Genomic DNA, 16,693 nt, shown 5'->3' with positions numbered 1-16,693 from the left:
GTCCATGGCTTCCTCCTGCAACAGCATCCTGCTGACGATGGCCTTCATGATAAGAGGAACCATATTCAATTCTTACCCCAGATGTGTCAGACAGTATCTCTTTCCATCAATTTCCGCAGTTTTATATAGCCACATCATCTCATGGATTTGTACTTGGAGATACGCTCTTCTAAGATCCAGTACTGACATGTTAGTCCCTTTTTGGTGCCATTAATGCATCTTAGCAGTGCAAACGTCTGTATTTGCCTTGAATATATCTACATGATACTTAAGTTTGCAGTAGTCCATCACTGACTGCACCTTCTGTTGCATCACAGCCATCAACAGAATTAGCCCCTTTGGATGTCTGAGTTTTTTTTCCAAGTATGGAATGATCCAACCCTCATCCATCCATGCTCAGAGTTCCTGATAATATTCTAGTCAGATTTCTGCAGCCATTCGATATTCAAACACTTCATTGCACACTTCTTCATCTGCCCATTTCCATGCCATGATCCATTCCCATCTCTGATGATTAAGTGATTATTTTTGAAATATAGAAATGTTACATTTCAAATGTTGTTGCTCGTAAATTTTTAAAAATTTAAATTAATTGAATGAAATAAGTCATGTTTTCTGTTGTGTTACTTCGTTTTTACTGAATTACGATAAAATTTTCGTTTTAAAAATCAAAAAATTAAAATGTCAGGTTCACTGATGGAGATGGCCGCACACATGAAGACTTTCTTGTCCCTGATCCGAACTGTAATTATAGGTCCAACAGTGATGCATCCCAATGCTTTTATCGCATTGATTTCTAACAACAGATCAAACCCTGGTGGTTTAGCATGCACTACCAGAACATTGATCCTGACATAGTACTTTTGTTTGTGGAACTGGTGAGTATCCAGTGTCAATTAACACTGAACACCGCATTCCATCAATGTAGACAATCTCTGGGAGTGCTGCATTCATATCTTTGTTGGATAATAGGCTAATGCTGATGCCTTGTTCCCTTGTTTGTTTCTACGATAATGTCCAACCTTCTTGCATCACTAGTCCAATGTCAAACCTTCTTGCATCAGTAGTAATGGGTTCCAGATCTCCAACAGCCTCTTTGTATTTGACCCTTGCAACAACATCTGTAACAGTTTATACCAATGTTGTGGTTGCTCCTGGGTGAACTGTGACCACATCGTAGCTTTGATCCCTAGTCAATGTCAATATCCTTTTTCTCACTATTAGGTTTTCCATAGTTAGTCTCAATATTTGGTGCCTGCTGGAGTTCAAGGGAGATTGCATCAGGGAACTCTGTAACAAAAAACAGTTGGCAAGCCTTTCCAGACCAAATCCCTTGAAGTGATCCAATCTGATCAACTGCCTGATGTCGTTTGCATAAACATCTCTTTGCTCGCCAGCCCATCTAACCACAGTCTTTCATATAGGCTGTGAACACAGCATCCATAAATGCCACCTTTAACCGAGTCTCTATCTTCCTGATGTCCAGTCGGCCACTCTTGTTCATCTCCAAGTGCAAGGCCAATGCACCCCCATTCAGATACAATGAAAGTAGGCTTGCCACATCATCCATCTTCTGAAGTCTCACTACCAACCTCAATGTTTTTAGCCTCGCCACCACATCTCCCTCACTGGAAAACAGCTTCACCATATTGTTGCTGGTTTGTATCTTCACTACAATAATACAAATAACTTGAAAGCAGAAAAAAAAGGTCAGAACTTCTCACTAACTTCTGATTCGCAACACTAATTTATGATTCGCCACAATAACTCTCACCATTGTACTTGGCTGGCACAAATAGATTTACTCTTCCACGACTCGCTTGTTTATTCACCCAAGTAGCTTTTCTTCTTCTTCCTCTTCCCTTTCTTCTTCCTCTCTCAACTGATAATAAACTTACGCAAATGAGACATCCAAAAAAATAAAATAGAATGACGGAAGAAACCGGTTGCACAAAATCTGTCCTTTTATGCTGCCACCTTAAACTCCCAACAACACCTAAATTTGCATACGTATTATTTTTGTATCAGAAGGTTTCCAGATTTGAATGCCAGTACATCTCTACACTGAGCACATGCCAACCATGGCTCTTATTGACTCTCCACACGATTATCACAAGGTTATATAGTTTATAATATATTTCATTAAATTTATGACTTTAGCTGATTAAAAAAAAATGTTTTGTTTATGAATAGTTGTATTCTAGATTGGAGATGGGCATACTTCTTTAATTGATACTTACTCAACATAGCCTTTGAGCCTGAATAAGAACAATAACTTTTATGAGTACATTTATTTTCTCTTGTCTTTATTTCCTTCAAAAATAAATCAAAATATGCTCAATTAACTGCATTTTGCATCTACTATCTGTGTTCTGAATTTTATAAAGTTTGATCTGTAATTTTTTGCATCCGTTTATATTCAAGGAGATATCCCACACTGAAAATAATAAAATTTAGTTAATAAAATTCTGTTTTCTGTATATGTTCTAAATTTCATGAAGTTTAACCCCTAATTTTTGCATCCATCAGTACATTTATATTTAGGCAGGTATTGCACCATGCTCTAAAAATAATCAAACTTAGTTCATTTCAATGTCTTCTCTCTATGTTCTGTATTTCATAAAAATCTATCCACTGATTTTTCTTCTTATAGATGTAGACTCTCACAAAAGTTCTTCCTTATTATAATTATTATTTTCTTTCTCACAGATGAACCTTTAGGACAAAACAAAGATGAATGCCATGGTGAAGGTTCTTATAAACTGCTCGGCTGGAGATTGACGCGACATCAGTTTCTTGCTCTTCTTATTAAAAGATTTCATCATCAGCGAAAAAGCAAAAAGGGGTTTCTCTGTGAGGTGAATTTATTTGTGGTTGTTACTTTTTTTTCAGTACAAGTGCACTTTAGCTAACTGAAAGTATTTTTTTTTTTGTATTCATCATAATTTTATTAATATAGAATATTAATCTTTTTTATGATGTAGATTTGTTGTATTGTGTTCAGTTATTTGCTATGATTTTCATCAACACATTCTATCAGCTTGATTTGCTATGTTATCTCCTGATTTATTGCGCTTCCTAAAATGAATTGTTCACTCCACAACTCACTGTTAAATTTTAAGTTGCTCTAAAACATTCAATATTCTAATCAGCCTAGCTCAATGTTTAAAAACTCTTTCATATGAGTTCAGAGCTTCCAAAAATAAAATTAGATTCAACTTAATATAATTTATTTGTGCATTTTAAAAAGATATTTATATTTAAATTATTTATTTGGAAAATATAGAAATGTTACATTTCAAATGTTGTTGCTCATAAATTTTTTAAAATTTAAATTAATTGAATTAAATAAGTCATGTTTTCTGTTGTGTTATTTCGTTTTTACTGAACTTGTTTTGGTTGGTTGTTTTTGTTTTACGGCATATCAACCCTTTTCAGGTTATTTAATGCCAAATCCAGTGATTTTGAAAAATGTTTTTTAATAGAATATATATATTTTTTTTTCAGGTCGGTTTCTATTTAACATATACTTGGAACCCTAACAGGTACTACCACTCCGGGTCAGAGTGGACCTGGGAGCAATGGCAATTAAAGGATAGCTCCACACTCCCAAAAGCTCTCAAGCTGGGGCCTCACCATCGGATATAGTTTAAGGTCATATCCAGGACCGAACTTGTTTTGAATTACGATAAAATTTTCGTTTAAAAAATCATTGCATTTTAAATAAGAAGAATAACAAATCAGGAAATAACATAACAAATCAAGCTAAGTAGTGTTAGAATATGTTGAAAATCGTAGTAAATAATTGAACACAATGCAACAAATTTACAAAAAGATTAATCTTCTATATTAATAAAAGTATGATGAATATGTAGTCACATTGTTTTTTTAATATTTAATACTTTCCCAAATACTATAAATATATAAATGTTGATGGAAGTGAGCACTTACCTATAAGTTACTTTTCCACTTAACTCCCTAATTTATTTACTCTTCGTAATAAGAATTAAAGAAAAAATACAAGAAAAATAAAAATACATAAATTACATACAAAAATACAGAAACTATGTACTCCCCACTAAATATAAAAACACACTTTAAACAAACACACATACACATTTGGTGATATATATATATATATATATATATATATATATATATATATATATATATATATATATATATATATATATATATATATACTCCTATCCATTCTGAAAGCAAAAAATAACTTGTAATACATTGGCCCTGGGCATGACTTTAAAAAACATAAGGGACAAAAATATACCAAACATTAATGTTATTGTTTTTTCCCATTTCCCTTTGCAAGACTCAATTATGTTCTGCAAAATCAAAAACAGAAACAAGTTTTCTGTACTAAACAAACAAACTCCATAAATAAAATTTTTGAAGATATAAAGAACTTGAAGTATAAAATATTTTTGCAAAATTACTAGATTCGGCATTAAATAATCCAAAAGGGGTTGATCTGGCATTTACCAGAAACAATCAACCGTTATACAAAGATTTCTAACTTTATTTTCAGATCATCCTCCCAGCTGCCTTTATATTACTTTCTATGGTGCTTACCTACATTTATCCTTCCTATGACTCTGAACCGCCATTAGAGCTCCATCCTTGGCATTATGTACCTCGAGAAAATGATCGCCATCTCTACACATTTTACAGGTTTGTCACTTCTGAATAATTCCATCATATGAGTAAAATTTAATCTTTAATCTAAAAGGTTGTTGCATTTATTATTGAGTTAATTATTTGTGAACAGCATTAGCTAATTAATCCAACTAGTCATTTACATAAGTTTTTCAATTCATATCCTTTATAATAAAGAAGGAATTTCAATTAATTTCATTGGTTGCATGCTATATCCAACCATATATATTCTTTTGTAAGAAAAAGTTCATGATAAACACTTATAATTTTCATTGCTGGGTTTGCTATAAAAAGGAGAAATGAATTTTTGAAAGAAAAGGAGAAAGACAGAAAAGTTATTTTGACTCGTAGAATATTGTTTATATTAATACAGAACACGTACATAGTCAACTTGCTACCTTAATAATAATTGTGCTGCTGCTACTACTATTACTACTACTACTGCTAATAATAATATAATTATAGTAGTAATAATAATAATAATAATAATATTATTATTATTATTATAATAATAATAATAACTTTATCAAAATATTGATTCATAGCTTCTTCTTATTATTATTAAAAGTTACTTGCACAAAAAATTCTACAATAATGAGGTAATTTAATTTTCTAATTTGCTTAATGCATGTAATTGTCTTACATAACACTAAAATGCAATAACATAAAGTAATAAAATCAGTGCATTTCTTTTATTTAATATGGGCTTGTCAGGTGAAAATAAAAGCGTAAAAAATTGTGTCTTCTGATTTAGAACTTGTAGATGTATTACCTCAACTGTGATGAGGAGAGAACAGAGACTATACTTTCATTTCAGCTTATAGACCTGATATTTTCAGGTTTGCAGAAAGTTGCTTAAAGTTTAAATAAAATAATATTTGAGAAAATAAAACGTTTATTTTAAATTCATGCTTATTTTAAATAATGCTGTTTTTTTTTTTTAATTTAGTATGTAAGTTTTTGTAAAAATTTCTACATCTGCGCAACACCAGATAGAGACAGCTAGTTTGTAAAAAGAATAAAATATATAGAAAAAAGTTGATTGTAAAAGGAAGTTTTATAAAGGTTTTTACTAAAATATTATATATCTATAAATATGTACTGTGTGCATTAAAATAAATATTTTTAAATTAAACTTTTTAGCCTAATTATTATTATTATTTTTAATTTAAATTGTCTTATTTTTTGTTAAGGACTTTTAATAGGACTGAATTTATAAAATACCTAATTAAATTTTTACACAAAAATATTTTTCCATGTGAATATTCCTTATATATAAATATTTTTCCATGTGGATATTCCTTATATATAAATATTTTTCCATGTGAATATTCCTTATATATAAATATTTTTCCATGGAAACATTTTTTATATATAAATATTTGAAAAAAGGAAATCATGAATAATGGTACAAATATTTATTAAACTTAATATTTAAAATATTTTTGCAAATTAAATGTCAGCATCTGTTGTAATCGTGAATATCAATGCATAAGAATGAAATCATTGAAGAACAATTCAAAATGAGTTCAAATAAAACTCAGTATTGTTCTAATGAGAGAAAGTGGGAACATACAATTTCCATTTATGTTTATTTATAATAGATTCTTACAAACTTAAGTTCTCATCGTTGTACTAATAAATTTCATTATTTATATTGGATTATATTATATCAATTATGAGTAATAAAATATGTTTAGCTTTAATACTCTACTGCAGTTTCACGGTTTTATCCGATCATCAGAAATGAAGCGTAATGTGTGTTCTGGTAACAAAGGTAAGACCAGAGTTATTTACACATGTTCATTTATTTTTCATTTGTATTTTAATTATTTTTATTGACATCTTACTTAATCTAGCATGGGTGCCCGGCGTTGCCCGGGTGTTTGGAGGTGTATGCTAAGCAAAAAAAAAAAAAAAAGGTCAATTTTTTTAAATTTGACCCCTATTATAACCCCTTAACATTTATTGTTTTGGGCTCAACTCAATTTATTAAGTTAGATTCATGTCCAAGGAACCTATATCTAAAATTTCAAGTGTTTATACCCAAAATTGTCGGAGGAATTTGGTAGAGTTCTCAAAGGTCAAATCGTTGAACTTTGACCCCTTAACAGCCAAATTTCTGGCCGAAAACCGATCACATAGATTTTCCCAAATCTCAGTACCCTGTATATCAAATTTCGAGTCTGTAGACTAAAAATTGACAGTTATTGCGTAGGGAAATGTACACAGACAGACAGACAGACACACAGACACGTTCACTTTTATAGATATATAGATTATCATTAGATAGCATAACTTCTATATTTATGCTTATTGTTTTATTTAATGAAATTGTTATATTCATTGCAGCAACGATAATCCTTACAGCAATGTTACACAGCGATTTGAAAAAATTCTACTCTCCAGAAGTGGTTTAGGTAATAGATGCTTAAACACCAGTGTTTATACCATCAAGTAAGTTATATGTATTTTTCTATTTAAGCATTCACTTTAAATATTTATACTTTTAAATTTGTTGTGTCATATATTAAATGTTAATAAAATAAATACACTGGAAGACAAAGTTAGGAGATAAGTTATATATCTTGCATAACAAATAAACATAAATGTATGCAGTCTATAGTTATTTTCAGACTCTTCATCATATTCAATTTAACATCCATTTTACATGCTGACATGCTTTGAATGGCTTTTAGAAATTGACTTCCAAACTAATCTCTCTCTGGCTAGGTCGTTTTTTATCTTTTTTTTCTCTCAAGATAATCCTTATCACTTCCTTTCATCTTCTCCTTGGCTTTCCTCTGCTAACTGGCCCTGTAATCTCAACTGTTCTACATCTACTACTCTAAGAACTTTCATCGATTTTTACAACATAATTTTCCAGTTCTGCACACATCTTTTTATATTTTCCGGATCGTCTGAGACTGTCCTTAAAACTTGCATTACACATTAATTGTATTATTCTCATATAATTTCTTCCAATGCAATGCATGTCTTCAAATCTTACTGACCATGATTCATTTCCATACATCATAACACTATGTACACATGCCTAATACATATCTATAGACATGCTCTTCTTTGGTCGACAATGATAACGTTTTGCTGGTTAGTAATGGCAGAAGTTCCTCGAACTTATTCTATTCACTTTTTAACACAAAGTTGAAGAGCCATGAAGACGAAAATAGTACTATTTAAATGTGCTCCAGAATTTGTTTTGCTACATAGTCACCACCATTCTCAATGCACTTTTGCCAGTGATGAATGCAAGTCTTGATACCTTGGTGATAAAAGTCAGCACCTGCCAAGGCAGTTCCTTTTTTGCACAGCTGCAATTATAGCATTGTTGTCAGGGAAACACTACCCATGTAATGCGTCCTTCAGGAGTCCGAACAAGTGGAAGTTTGACGGTGCCAGGTTGGAACTATACAGTGGGGGAGACAGCATCGTCAGCTGAACTTTGTCACATATTCTGTGGTCTTCAAACTTGTCTATGGTTTGATGTTGTGTTGTAAATGGAATGTTTCCCTTTTCTCTGGCCTTACACATTGTCAAAGTTTCAATATAACAATCAGAGCTGACAGTCAACCCTGGTTCAATGAAATCCAGGAGAATGATGCGCTTCCTGTATCAGAAAATGGTGCACATCACTTTGTCTGCAAATGTCTGCATCTTGAATCTCTTCTTTGCTGGGAAGCATGAATGGTGACATTCCATTGACTACTGTTTTAACTCTGGTTCATAGTGATGACATCATGTCTCGTCACCAGTGATGATGCAGTCACTGAATCTATCACTTTTGGCTTTGAACTGATTCAATAAATCCTGACAGACATCCCGTCAGTGGTCCTTTTGGTTCTGTGTGAACATTTGTGTAACTCATCCAGTACACACATCCTAGAGACAACAAGATTGTTTCCAGTGCACTGACATCCAGATTAAACTCTATACATATTTCATACATGATTATCTGCCAATCAGTATAGATGAGTTGGTCAAAGTGCACAGTGTTTTCTGGTGTGGTGGCTTTCCATGGACGTCTGAAGTGCGTTTTGTCACTCACATCCGTGTTGCCACTCTGAAATCAACGAACGCATCTTTCAATTCAATTGCATCAGCTTTGTAAACGTTCAAGAGTCATCAGTGAATATTGATCAGTTCAATTTTTTTTGTATGGAGGAATTCAATGACACATCTCTGCTTCTGACGCACGTCCATGATAGGGATTGCTTTCTTAGTCTCATACTGTCAATATCTGCAACAGAGATAAAATTTTCATGTTATGGATGTTGAAGTTTAGTCATCATAGCAATGTAATTTGCACTCCCCTCTGATTTATTTGAGTGAAATAAAAATGTCAGCAATTCTTTTAAAACGACCCTCATATTTAACTGGCTTTATAAACTCCATTTTTCCTGATTCAAACAATTTTAACTAAACTTAATGGCTGAACCAACAGCTCACATTTTTTTCTGGTATGGATGTAATCGATCACAACATGATCAATATTATAATTGAGAATATTGATTCCAGGATAAGTTGTCTTTTCTGGTATATTTCATATTAAGTTTTAACATTTTTTCATTCATAGACAAATTGCCATTGAAACATAAGGGGACTACTGTGAATTAGGGACCATGTCTAAGTAAGGAATTGAGCAGCGAGATATCTGTTCACATTACACTTAAATTTCAATCTGGAAAACAAAATACAAAGAGGAAATTCAGAAGTCTAACACTTTTAGGAGAGAAACTTTTAGAGTAGGCACCTTAATGGGATTTTGCTGTTCGTTGGGTTAGTCGGGATTATTTACATTGTAAGAGTGCCATTGCTACAAGTGCGTCAGAGCACATTCCATTAAAGTTTATATAAAACTAGCACAGGGATGCAACATTGCAGGGAAGGGACAGGCGTTTAAGCTTGGTTGACAATTTGGATACAATCTAGAATCATTGACAGAATATGTAATCTATTGGAATTTTTTTATGTAAATATTATAGACTGAATATTTACATAAATGACTAATTTACCAAAGTCAAATATCGAGTTATATGATGCGTTGCTTTTTAGGTCTTAATTTGAAAAGTGTATATTAAAAATGTTATTAAAAACCGGTTAGTGTTCTAGTAGACGGAAGTTTGAAATAAGAAGTAAAGAAATTAAGATCCAAGAAAAGTTCAATTATATCATCTTTTAACTCGTTTATATTTTTGTTAATTTTTATTTGACATGCTTTAAACATTATTATTATTACTATGATGGTGATGATTTCACATGTTGATCTTTATAGTTTTATTACAGAAATGTTGGTTGAATTTCAATTCTCTTTTTATTTGTGTTTCCTTTATAAATTAACATTGACTGAATATTATTGTTTAATGTCTATATAATATTATTGTTTAATATCTGCATTATATTTTAGGTATTTTAGCCTGATGATTCCCCACAGGGATGAAATGTGGAAGATTCTGTATAGCTTGATTGCAATATATTTTCATAACTTACTACCCACCTATACTCATGTATTGAGCAAATATTGAAAATCAATACATGAAATATTACATTTTCTTATAGCATTTGATGTGGATCTATGAAATAATAATATTTTAATTCTGTAAAATATCTTCTTAATCCTCAGAGACCTTCCTTGTGAGCAGGTGCATGAGAAATGGAAGACATTTGGTCCATTACCTAAAAGATTACCTCAATGTTCATGCCAGACAGGTGTACAAGTTTGTCCTGATGGTGAGTTAATATCATTTGCAATATTGTATTTATTATCCAAATTATTAATAACAAATACATAATTTAAATTCTCTCTGTCTCCTCTAAAATTTGTACACATAAAAAAAACAAGCTGAATTGTGTTGATGTATAGTCATCTGTCAATTTGCAGAGGTGAATATATAGGGTGTCCACAAAGTGACTGGTTTGAATTGTTACGGATATGAAAAGCTGATGAGAATCCTTTGCAGGGAAGTTTATGAAATCCATAGCTGTTGTGATTGTCACTTAATCGATGTGTGGATTTTTGTTGCCATACTCTCTAACTTATTTGAACATCTTATCACTTTTAACATTACAAGGCCAGTATGTATGTAGTATAAGGACCGTGCTATCGTTGGAATCATCCAGGTAGGTTACAGAATGCCAGAAACTGGCAAACGGAAGTTTCATTTTTTTTCTGCATGCACAAACGCTGGCCAATATTTTCAATAAAAAATATATTATTTCTGCCAATACGAAGTTAATTCAATGAAATATTTGGACAATTTTTATGAAACTTTTAGAAAATTGAAATTCAAATGAAGAGAAAAAAATATTCATTGTAAGGTAAGTTTCATGAATAAATATTTATTTTTTGAATAATAAACAAATGATAAAAAACAAAAATGTTTTTTTTTTTTTTATGATGTTTTTCTTTTTATGATTAAAACAATTTGTTTGGTTCAAATCCAAATAAATATTTAGATTTTTAAAAATAATAAACCAATGATAGAAAACAAATGTTTTCTTTATGATTTTTTGTATTAGGGTCGTTTCAGGAGGTGGCCAAACGCTGAGCTCCTTAACTCTAATACAAATACAGCATTTAGCCACTTCCTGTAAACCACCTGGACGATTTTGATGATAGCACACTCTTATACTGTCTAGTACTACAAAACCTCTCAGTTCATGGAAGATTTGCTATTTTTCCTTGCTTTGTAAAACGATGAATCAAATTTTTATCACATTCTCACTTAGTACCTATGTAACTTGATCGTGTCCACATTATGCTCTCTGCATCTGAACTATCGTCCTCTTATTTTGGAAGAAAAATTTGATGACTTGGATGCATTGCTGAATGTTGTATTCTGTCCATAATAAATTCTCTGATCACAAGGCACAAAACATCTGAAAAGAGGAAAGGTGAATCGTGTATTTTCATTATGTATTATCTCAACATTTCATTCATCTATCAGTAGCATTTATGTTGTCACCTTGCAGGCGGGTAATAATCAAGACAAACACAGTTGTATAGTTAACAAAGTGTATTAACAAAAGTATGTTACAGAAGTATGCATCATGATTCTGGAGCCATAACTGCCATCAATAGAACGTTTAGATTTAACTGTATTTATTGTATCTGGGTAAGTCCATTTATTCCTGAATAGGTAGATCAACTTATACCATAACAGTTAAAGAATTTCTTAAAAAGTTTAAACTTATCGGTAACTTTTGAGCCCCATGCATACAAGGTATGCTCTAAGTACTTCTATTTATCACCCCACTGAAATAAATCGATGAAAAAACAAGAAATGATACAAATATCCTATGCATTATTTCAATTTTGATACACTTTCTCTGTTAGCATATTTTTTTCTCCAGGACATGCACATTATCATTGCATTTAACTTCCAACAAAGTAATATCAAAGAAGGAATCGCACTGTGATAGAATTCAAAGAAGAACAGACAAAAGGCAACATTTACTGAAACCTCTACATTTACATTTGGTGAGCAAGGAGAAACATTTCTCAATTCCATTTTACAGCAATTCAGATCTACTTGTAAGAATCAAAACCTAAAACCAAATCAAGCGAATCACTCACCTACATTACAATCAATATTAATAGTTGATTGATTAATGAAGCTCAACTTCCTATAAAAAATGTTCTCATTTTACTCCCCCCCTCCATCCATGTTGTCAACAGAAAAATAATCAGATTCTTTTTTTTTTTTTCATCCAATTACATATGAGCAACTTGGAAGTGCCTGGATTTTTAACATGAAAACTTAATTCAAAATTTATATTTTAACACATATTTTAAATTATATTTTTATATTCTGTATTATATAAATGTAATATAAAATGATTAGCAGTGTGGGAGAGGTTAGTAGTGTCTAGCAGTGTTCGAGAAGCTAGTAGTGTCTAGCGGTACTCGAGAGGCTAGTAGTGTCTAGACATAAAAAAGACTAGAATTGAAAGGCAGCAGAAGTTGAGTTTTTCGAACAGAATTTATCAGGCCAGAATTTAGAATGTGGTATGAATGCTGACAAGAATTTTTGTTTCTAAATTACATCAAGACGGACTAAACAGAAGCATGCTATACTGATATAAAAAGCTTCTTTTAATATATGCAAGGAATTTTTTATAAATAAAATGAAGAATATTAAATTTCATATACATGATCAAATAATGATTTTTCTTTCAGGTGCTGCTGGGCCGTCACCTCGCTTCTTGTCTCTTTCCACTGTAGATGTTGTATACAACATGACTGGACGCAATCTAAGTGACTGGCTTCTGAAAACAAATATGAAGTTTTTCAAAAAACGGTTAGTCAGTTATTTAATTTAAAAATATTGAAGAATCATAGAAAATTTGACATTACCTCCTTATATATATCTGTCAAAATATGTCTCAATCTGCTGGAAAAAAATTACTCTTCATTCCTTTTTATCAGATCTATCACTCAAATATGTAAAAGCGTCACAAATTTAACACAGTTTCAGTTTAGCAGCAGACACTACAAAAATCTGGTCTACACATAGATAATCCACTTACAGACATTTTTGTTTGCTTATTACTCAAATTATAGACTTCCAGCAAACACCACATACAACAGATATACGAATGATATACCCATCACTCCTAAACAAGTCAAATAGACAACATTACTGAACAATTAAATTCTGTTGAACCCTTCATAAATGTTGCACACAAAAAAGAACAAAATAATAATATTCGATTTATGGACATCCTTATCCACATAACCAACAATATATTAGCCTTCTAAGTATATTGCAAAAGTATACGGAAAACCTACTAACAAACACAATTAGATACACTTTTATTTCCACTACCACCACATCACGATAAAAACGGGGCTCATAACAGGTTTTTATCTATACACTCTTAGAATAAACAGACCCTAATATCTTAGTCACGAATTTGACATTATCAGAAAACTGTAATCAAATCTCTAAAGTACTCAAGATATTTCACACTCAATACCAAAAAAGCCCCCAACATATTTTATAACAAAATACTATATTTATTATGCTTTCAGACTTATTACTCTGACTAGGAACACACGTAATGAACATATTTACAAAGCCTTATCCAAATGTGTTTTCATATAAAACATCTCTCAGACCATCACAAATCTCAAAAAATGTAAATGCACTACTTTAGCATAAGCTGGCATCTACATCATATCATGCAGTGTATATAGCAGCTTATACACAGCCTTGCCTTGACAAGAGAAGATGCAAACACAAAAGTCGTTAAACATTGTGACAACAAAAATGTGCTTCTCTTACCCATGTTTGATTACAATCACATAATTAATTTTTTGAAGGTTGATCTAATTAAAAATAAACATAACTTATTGAAGCAGATTTTATCAATTACTCTAACAACACAATATATAAAAAGACATAGTTTCTATATCAAATTATCCGCCAAAATTCTGTTTTGTTTTTTTTTGATAATGGTTGAACTGTTTCTAGTTATCCCTGTCTCTTCTTCCTATACCGTATGCACACTTTCTTTCTCTCTTCCACTTGTTTTACTCTCTTTTATCTTTTTCCCAAACCAAACTTTCCATATTTCCAAATGTCTCATATTCCTCCCATTTTTACCTAATACCTGAACTCATTCATTTAATTCTTTCCCATTATGTAAATGCTCTATCCATTCCATCTGAGCTGGAAGCATTCGATTTCAGACATCTTCCCCAATAAAATCATGCCAGTCTCATCTCTCATTACTTATATCTACCAACATTTATTTGTATTACTCTTTCCTCCTCTCCCATTGTTATACCTTACTCAGGATATTTCACCAATCTGATAACTATTATTTGTAGAAATATTCCTTTCTTCAGCTGTATCTCCAGTCATGAATAAGCATTGAACAAAATAAAAAAAAAAAATAAGAAGTCAAGTAGTGATCTTCTCATATCACTTGTGTGCTATGATCTTTGTTCATATATTTTGTCACTTATTAATTATTTCCTCTATTCTTTATGTTACATCCTTACAATCTAAATTCACGTGTATAAATCAGATTAGTAATATTTATGTTGATATAACTTTTTATTGATATAATTTTTTATTTTAGATATGGAGGTCTCAGTTTTGGTGAATTAAACCCTGTCGCAAATTTAAATCGGACTCAGATGACAAAATTAATGGACAGACTTTCACGTGCAGCATTTAACCGTCCAGCTAACATAACTTCATTTTGGACAGATTTGGAAAAAGTTGTTGGTAGTTCATTCACAAGAAATATTGCCAAGGTAATTTTTGAATTTCAGTTATCAATTATTCAGGAGAAAAGTATAAAAGGCATTTTACAGATTTATTACCAATTCCAGTGGAAGGAGGGAATAGCTAGTAGTAAGATTAATGTATGTAATCTTAGATCAAAACCTAGAGTGCATCCAATTATTTTTTAATTATTACTCGTATATTGTGGCAGATTGTTGTCTGATGGTAGTCAAGAAAATGGTAACTTAGCCTATCAAAATAAGTGAACTTATTTTGCATGTAAAAAAACTTTTATCAAAAAAAAATGCCATGCAAAAATGAGTTTGTTGTCAATCGTTATTATCTAGATTAAAAGAAAAGTTTTCTGTTTTAAAAGAAAATGTCAATATTTAATGCATTCATTTCTGGTGTTGAACTTTGCTACAAATACTTTATTCAATGAAATAATATATTTCTAAATTAAATACTTTTATTCTTTGATACATTTTTTGGATTCAAAAAGTTTGTTTGTCTGGAACATTTCTGGCTGATACAACATATAGGTTACAACTCTACAAAAAAATGTAATGTACAAACGTAACGTTTTTATTAAATAAATTAATGTTCTTTTATATGTGGGTCTTTTACTATCACTTCTGTTTTACATTACTTTTGCATTCCATTTATTCATTTTTTTTCTACTTTTTTAAAAATCCTCAGTGTCAGGGGTAATGCCCATTGCAGATATAATGCATGAACTACCCCTTTTTCACTGTCTTTTCTCTTCTTCTCTGGTCACTGCCACTACCTTCATCTCGTGGTCGCTTTTTCCGTGGTCATGATTCATCATCAGTGGTATTAGACAAATAAAACTTCTCTTTATACAGGAAAGGGACAAGAGACGTTTGCTGAGAGTTTCTAAAGGTTTATTTCAAGAGAGAATTGACTTACACAAGAGAGAAAGAGAAAGAAAGTGGCAGTAAAGTTTTCTTATCTAATTAATTAGTTAACTTTTTAACATTGATAGGTTGACCATGAACAGAGATCTTGGGAGGTACATTTCACTCTTGGTGATTTCAAAGTTTACTTAAAACATTAGAGGTGGTGTATCTCATGCAGCTTCTATTATTGCCAGTCTCTCTCCCATAAACAGACTGACTTGAAACTTTTGTTTCGTTTTCAGTTTTTTTATATATATTTTTTTTATTTTATTACATTTTCACCCCAAACAAGGCACATTGCCACTTTGGTGTAGGGGGCTACTATCAGGGGCAACAACTACTGGGTACTATGTAGGGATTTGGGCAGCAAGATGTCGGTTCACGTTACACTTGAACTTCTGCATGTCAGTACAGTTGGGGAAGCAGAGACCTGGAATGGAATTCCAAATTCTAGTGGTTCTGGGGAAGAAACTACTGGAGTAGAAAGATCTTTTACATCTAGGGATCTCTACTGTGTGGGGGTGGGATTTAGCTGCCTGTCGGGTTTGTCAAGGGCATTTGACAAAAAGTCACGTAATAATATCAACTCATCCTTGCTTTGTTTACTCTATTTGATTTTTTTGTTTTGTGTTTTAATCTTTTTGGTTATCTGTCTGTGATGCAACCTTGGGAATAATCTGTTTTGCAGATTTAGTGTAATCATAGCTCACACTGCCTGGCCAACTCAAAAATTAATACTAGTTCATTAAACATCACTATTCAGGTCCACTCCTAATGTAACATAAATAGTCATTTTATAGCATATACATTTTATTCATGATTATTTTTACAGAATATAATATT

At 31.6% G+C, this 16,693-nt stretch overlaps 1 protein-coding gene across 2 annotated transcripts in view; it reads left to right on the top strand.

The window, feature by feature from the left end:
* LOC145257268 (phospholipid-transporting ATPase ABCA1-like) overlaps window positions 1-16,693 on the top strand; it is a 379,489-nt gene that overhangs the window by 277,703 nt on the left and 85,093 nt on the right. For both annotated transcript variants that reach the window (XM_080115647.1, XM_080115648.1), the window contains exons 29-34: window positions 2,710-2,858; window positions 4,547-4,689; window positions 7,027-7,131; window positions 10,316-10,422; window positions 12,872-12,992; window positions 14,782-14,959. In XM_080115647.1, the coding sequence (XP_079971773.1) occupies window positions 2,710-2,858; window positions 4,547-4,689; window positions 7,027-7,131; window positions 10,316-10,422; window positions 12,872-12,992; window positions 14,782-14,959 (803 nt within the window). The remainder of the gene's footprint in view (window positions 1-2,709; window positions 2,859-4,546; window positions 4,690-7,026; window positions 7,132-10,315; window positions 10,423-12,871; window positions 12,993-14,781; window positions 14,960-16,693) is intronic.

This window comes from Euprymna scolopes, chromosome 3 (assembly GCF_053919585.1).
Source record: "Euprymna scolopes isolate OS-2025 chromosome 3, ASM5391958v1, whole genome shotgun sequence".
NCBI classification, from domain to species: domain Eukaryota; kingdom Metazoa; phylum Mollusca; class Cephalopoda; order Sepiida; family Sepiolidae; genus Euprymna; species Euprymna scolopes.
Note: the sequence above shows the minus strand (reverse complement) of the source record. Positions and strands in the feature narration are given on the sequence as shown.